The sequence below is a fragment of the Centruroides sculpturatus genome, unplaced genomic scaffold (genome assembly GCF_000671375.1).
Source record: "Centruroides sculpturatus isolate CEXI.00-Female unplaced genomic scaffold, Cexi_2.0 scaffold1952, whole genome shotgun sequence".
Taxonomy (NCBI): domain Eukaryota; kingdom Metazoa; phylum Arthropoda; class Arachnida; order Scorpiones; family Buthidae; genus Centruroides; species Centruroides sculpturatus.
The window spans coordinates 75,893-82,935 of NW_019386052.1; the positions used below are offsets into that span (position 1 = coordinate 75,893).

Consider the following 7,043-nt stretch of genomic DNA (forward strand, 5'->3'; position numbering starts at 1 on the left):
TAAACTTTGTTAAAATTAATATTTCTCAATTATAATTTCTTCTATTATTTTTAAGTAAGATAATGTTAATTATAATAATAATAATAACATTTTAGACATGGAAATTATTATCATCTTTTGTACAGATGTTATTTGTAATGTCTTCTATAAGACTTAGTCGTACTGGCCGTCCTCCTCCATATTTCGATGCAAATGAACATGGTACTTGAAATTTATTCAACCTTTAAATTCCTGAAGAAATCTGTCAATAATTACTACGGTACGATATAAAGTTTCTTCAAGATGAAGTTCTAGATAGACTTCAACCAACCATTCAATCAAAGCATCTCTCTCTTCTCCTGTAATTTCCGTTTGTTTATTCAAATAATTTACTCTGATAGTATATTGAATCTCCAATTGTCTCAGATATTTATAAATATCTTCGTCATAATTACTAAGTTGTGGGTTTTCAATATCTTCATCAACTGTCAATTCTTTCATTTCAATAATAATAATAATAATAATAATAATAATAATAACAATATATTTTTAATTATAATTGTAAAAGTAAATTTTAAAAATAATTATATTAATAAATTTAATGTTATCATACGAATTTAAATAGTTGATCTTTATCAGTTTCTTATTTAAATTAGATCGTTCCGTTTCAGTCTACGCTGTTATGTTGGAGTTAATCTTCTCATTCTTTCTTAAATTATAGATTAGATCGTCTCTCTTTAAATTTGTCATAAAATTATTTAAAAATCCCGATATCCCGTAATTAGTTTGTTATAATCACTTAGTATTTGGAAAAGATGCTCGTGGATTTAAATTCTGATTAGATCATTTAAAAACTTATTGTTTTTACGAGTCTCGGTCTTTATTTAATGTTAGAATTTGACGATACCGTTTAGTTTTATTATAATTAGTAGTTTTTCTATCAATCTAAAACAAAATGTGATTTCAATTCAAAAATTTTTCCCAGAATGGAGTTACTTTTCCTGTTGTTATCGGGAAAAGTATGATTTACAGGGGCAAGACAATAATTTGAGATCGAGCGCATAAGCTATATTTTAAATTAAATAAGTTAAAAAATATGATTAAAAACAGCAGCTTGGCATCGTGAAGACGTCACTATAATTTTTGCACGTTTTTAATTAAATGTTAGCAATCGTGGATGAAGGAGTAATGCCTGATTGTCCAAATAAAGTTGGAAGTTGTATTTAAAAATATATAGGCCTGTTTAAATTTGTGTTTGAATTAACAGAAATTTTTATAAATTAAACATTGAATGAATAAATAATTCATATATTTATTTTTTAAATATTTTTTTAAATATTTTATAAGTCATGTAACAGTTTTTTCTTCATTAAAGATGTTTATTTTCTTCTTTTGATACGTCTAACAGCATCTAAACAGAGAAAAATGAGTAGTGCTTATCAAAATGATAAAAGCTTATGCTTCAATATCGCAGAAAGAAAATTCGTTCGAAAATTCTGATGTATAAATAAGTAGGCCTATATTTTATTTATTTTTTTATTCACTTTTTTGACATTATAAAATGTACGCTATTCATAAGTAATGTTCTTAAATAAATTGTTTGTTTTTTTAATATTAAAAATGTTTTTAAATTAATTATTTGATTTTTAACTAATTTATAAATTTTTTCCAAATAAAATATTTCTCTGCAAACAAATTCAGGTTTGCAGAGAAATATTTTATTTGGAAAAAATTTGAAATGTATTGGAATTTTTGTAAATATAAACTCTTTTGAATTAATTTACACATTTATAACGTTTAAATTAATATTTTTATATTAATTTAATATAAAATTTTATAAATTTACGCCATGTTTTAGCATCTTTCAGAGCATGTTTTAGTGTATTTTTATTTAGAAAAACCTTATTATTTTTCTAAATAAGATATATAATACAAGTCGACCCCCCTATAACACTGTTGATTATTCCGTTCTATATGAATTCCATGTTGTATGAGTCACTTAGATTTTACAAATACGTGAACTGTTCACAGCCCGGCACACGTATTTGTAAAATCTAAGTGACTCGTACAACATGGAATTCATATAAAACGGAATNGTCATGTTCTCTCAACGTTGTTCTGTTTAAAGATTTACTCTATCGAACTGTTCTTAAACGTGGCCCACGGACACAAGATTGGAGTGAGAGTTTTTGAGCTGAAATTTGAAAAAATTGTAGACGTAGGCTATAAATTCCCACTCTCGTCCGTCCGTGTGTCTGTCTCTTTCCTCCCTTAATCTCGAGAACGGAGTTAGATATATGGAAATATTTGGATATATATATACTTCCGGTTTGTATAGGAAGTCACGATATTTCAATTCAAAATTTTCCCTGAGAGGAGTTTAGATAATCGGCACGACTCTATTGCTAGCAGGAAAAGTATGATGTACAGGAGCAAGCCACTACTAATTTGAGGTAGTGAGCATATATTTTAAAATAAATTTAAAATATGATTAAAAATTGCAGCTCAGCATTGTGACGATGTCACAATAAAATAATTAAAAAATATTTTTTTTAACATAAACAGATAAATGTTTAAATAAAATCATATACGAATTTAAATTTTATAAATTATTCTTAAAGAAATTATATTTTTTTAAATATTTTATTTATTAATTTATTAATCTATTAAGTAATAAAGGTAGATTTTGGCAGACACTTCAAATTATCTCTATGTACTCGCACACCTCTTTACAAAAAGTTATAAGAATCGCTACTCTATTGCATTGTATGGCGTACAGAATATTTTATTTAAGAATTGTCCTGATGACTGAATGGAAAAAAAATTTGAAATTTGGAAAAATGTATACAGTCTTTTAAAAAATTTTAATGGTATTTTGAGGTTTTATAATGCATTAACAAGAAAATTTAATGAATATTATTATATAACCGTAAAATTCGGTATGCATTAAGTTATATAATAGTTTTTCATTCTATTCGTTTCATCTATCATCCTTCTTGCTAATTAAATATTTACATAATTCATTTTATATAATTATCAATTATTTTTCTTTGTAGTAATAATGTGTTTTTAAGTGTAAAATAATATTTGACGTATTAAAATTATTCTTAAAGAAAAAATTGCATTTTATTTCAATGAAAAAGGAGATAACTTACATAACAAATGTAATTATTGCCATTTTTATAATTATATTATATAATATATTAATGTAAATAAAAAATATCTAGTATATTTGAGTCTACATTAATTTTACAATACATTAACGTAAAGAAATGTTTAAATTTCTGTAAGTTAATGCCTTGTAAAATTAACTTACCAAAGTTTCGATTCTAAGCGTAAAATTTATGAGGAAAAATCTCCTCAGTTTGTTTTTAACTTTCGAAAATTATTCTCCAAATTACACAAATAAAAACGGGTAGAGAGGAGGAAACATATCTTGCAAAAAATCTCTACTACCTAGAAAACATTATCGTGACCATCTAGAACTTGTAAATCACTTTTTATTTTGTTACTGTTGAAGATTTTCTTCTCCATTCTGCGATGAGAAGCTGATGTTTTGATTTTTTTTTTAACGTATATCTTGATAATTCGTCTCGGCGCATGTCGACTGAATCCGGGTCAAGGTTATTGCAAGGTCTTTGATGCAGTCTTTTGACCCGCATCGTAACATATTGTAACTTTTGAGTGTGTGCCTTTTATTGATTAATTAAGCAGAGACCAGATATTAAAGGAAATTTATTGGATAATACCTTTATTTACAAAAAGAAGGGAAGAACATACATGCCAAGAAGATTTATTATTAGAATAACAACAACACTAACTAATCAACCTTCTTAAAATATTAACCTCGCTTAAGTAGACATAATTTAAGACGTATTAAACGAAAATTAGTCCCGAATTTGTCTATAAATCAGTAAAGGATTTTATTATCTAATTATTTATGTATTAATTCTTTTATTATCATATAAATAAATTTATGTAATAAAATCATAATTCATTCTTAAATTAACTAAATAGAAATTAAGTTTAAAAATATTTTAAATAAATTTTCAATCTTCTAAAATAAAATAAAAATACTTTAATAAACATTACGGTTCAGTTAAGTGAACCGCATTATCTAAACTGGGTTATGTAATTTAAGAATTTATACGTAAACGTAAACTCTATTTAAATAACGAGACATTGTATAAAAGATATATATATATATATATAACGCGAAGATTTTCGTTTCACAAAAGAATATAAAAATAGAAAAATTTGTTATAACCTTTTATCTTGGCGAAATAAATTTGATATGGCGAAACTATCTTAAATATATAAATATTTTAAGATTTTATGTATAAATTTCACAGCTATTGTGTGTTTTGTTATATTTAGTTCAGGTTCAAGAGATTGGTTTTCTTAGGATATTAATCATAACATTCATATAAAGAATAAAAGTAATAAAAATAAGTAAAATTTAACGTGTTACACATTGATTATAACTGCTATGTAGACGTAGAAAATTGCAATAAAATTATTAGAATTTTTAAAAAAAATTCTATCATTAAGTCTTGTTTAACAAGAAAAAAATTTTAAATGTATCATTAAATAAACAAAAAATTAATTGGATTTTTATGTTAAGAAACCAAATTATACATACTTACCGCAATCACCCTACAGAGAACTGGAATTAATAGATAAAGGCTATTATTACCTCAATTCTTTATCATCATTATCATCATCATCAACATACTTTTTATAATTTAATTCTGGTTCGTTTATTTAATTATATTTAAAAATTTTGCCTTAATTATGTTAATGAAAATAATAATTTGAATTTTTCTTTTTAATTAAAAAAAATAATTATAATAATAATAATCATAGTATAAAACCCGCAAGTCAGAATAAAATAAGCTTAATTTAGAATTTTTAAGTAACTCTTAAAGGATAGTTTCGTGTTAAATAAATCTCTCTTTTCCTTTATTATATAAAAATATATGTAATTACGAATAATGCAATAAAAATGATTAAAAAATTAATTAATTTTTAAATAATTCTTTAAAAAAATTCAAATTTTTTACTGAATAAGATAAGATAAAATTTTATATTTTTAATTAGAAAATTTCTAATTATTTATCTACAGAAAAATAAAAATCTGCAACTTTTTTACATCTTATAATACTAATTTATTTAATAATTATTAAGAAATTTTAAATAATTTTTAGACTTTAATTGGAGCCTTTAAGTTTCCAAGCTTTATTATATACGAAGTGCCGGTTTGTACCGGTTTGATTTTTGAAGTTAAAAAAATGGTTAAAAAATTGCAGCCCGGCATTGTGACGACGTCATCACAATAAATAATTATTCGTTATTAGTTAGATTATTAATTTTTTTTTTTCATTTTCTAGATTGGTTATTAGTTGACATGTCAGCAAATACTTTCATGCAATTTGCAGATGTAAGCAAATATTGTCAAGCTTCTCAGACAATAATAAATAGCATAAGTTAGAAATAAATATCGGTCAGTTTGGTCGATGTAGTAGTAAATGTAGTGTTGACTTTACGAAAATATTCTGTTGCCACTATTGACATTATACGTATATATATTAGAATATTTACAGTCATTTTGGGACACATTTTCCGGAAAGTAGTAAAGTCGTAACGAAAATATTCGAAAACACTAGCTTATTTTCATTATTTTCCTCTTTTAAAACAGTAAATATGTAGGTCCACTACTATAAATTTCAGTTTTTTACTGAAGAAAATAAAATTTGTTTTTCAAATTTTAAATTTAATAGTTGTTTGAAATATTTTAATTTAAAAAAAAAGTAAGTCGTTTCTTAATTTCCATATAAATCTGATAAAATTCGAATAAATAAATCATAATTTGATTGATTTATTATTTAAATTTTTAATTTAATAATCATTTTCATAATGAACAAAGTGTATTACCAAATATGGAAATTTTTCATAAATTTAGAAAAAGAAGCGTTGAAAAACAAAACTGATTGGTTAATTTAAATAATAGTAAATAACTTATCCAATCAGAGTTTAAGATTTTAAATATATTAAAAATCTTAGTGACAAATCAGCGTCGTCTTAAGTTTCTTCAACAAATAAGAGGGCGTGGTTAATGTGCTTTTATTTTCGTTTTAGATAAAACTAACTTTTTGATTTGTCGACACTTTCAATCAACTTATATTTAGATTTATATGTCTGTAAATGATTTTTTTTAAGATTTAGTTTTTCAACTTCGGAAATTGACAAAGTTATAAAACCTATCCAAAGATTTTTGATTATTTCAGATATTAAGCGTATTTCTATGCTGAAAATCTCCGTTAAGGAACAAATGCTTCTAACAGATATAGCGGAACCTTCATTTCCTTTTGGAAAATACCGGAAACATCGAAGGCATTCTAGTTACAGACATCTACAGGTCGTTTCCAAAGAAACAAAGTACTAATCTTCTGCCAAAAGATCGTGTACATTATATTAATAACTGTAATGCTAACAATAATTAAGTATAATACATTCCCCCCCAAAAAACACTAAGAAAACACAACCGGTAGTGTCATAATAACGCGCCATATCCTATATAAGGTAATGCTTGATCTATAGATCAAAACGGATTATAGAAAAAAAAAAGGAATTTCTATACGACTGTTTCCCGAAATAGGAATAAGAAAACAATATTTCTCGCAATAAGGAATTAAGTCGTTTGTATTTAATCCTTTAAGGGAATCGAAACAGGGTTTTAAGTGATCGATTTCCAATTCCAGTGTTGCCAACATCTGCAACTCCGCATTGCAGATAGACCTTCGGACATTGCCGTTGTCATGGTTACGCGGGATGGGAGTTTTGCTTTTACAATTCGGACGTGTGGACTCTATGATCGCTGATCCTGTAAGGATATTCAGCTACTGCGCTCCCTCGATTTACAGCATTGAAGTTTCTTCTTGACGTTTATTTTAAACGTCGTACTGTACAGTACCTCTACAATATTTAAAATATTAAAAGCTCTTTTTCTTAATTTTTTACTATCTATGCAAATTCTATACATAAATAAATTATATATATATATA

General features: G+C 25.1%; 1 protein-coding gene across 1 annotated transcript in view; it reads right to left on the reverse strand.

Annotated features, from left to right (window-relative positions):
* Positions 1 to 216: 216 nt before the first annotated feature.
* LOC111613332 (G2/mitotic-specific cyclin-B-like) overlaps positions 217 to 7,043 on the reverse strand; it is a 9,412-nt gene continuing 2,585 nt past the window's right edge. Inside the window, exon 2 of the mRNA XM_023354684.1 lies at positions 217 to 473. Coding sequence (XP_023210452.1) covers positions 217 to 473 — 257 coding nt within the window. The remainder of the gene's footprint in view (positions 474 to 7,043) is intronic.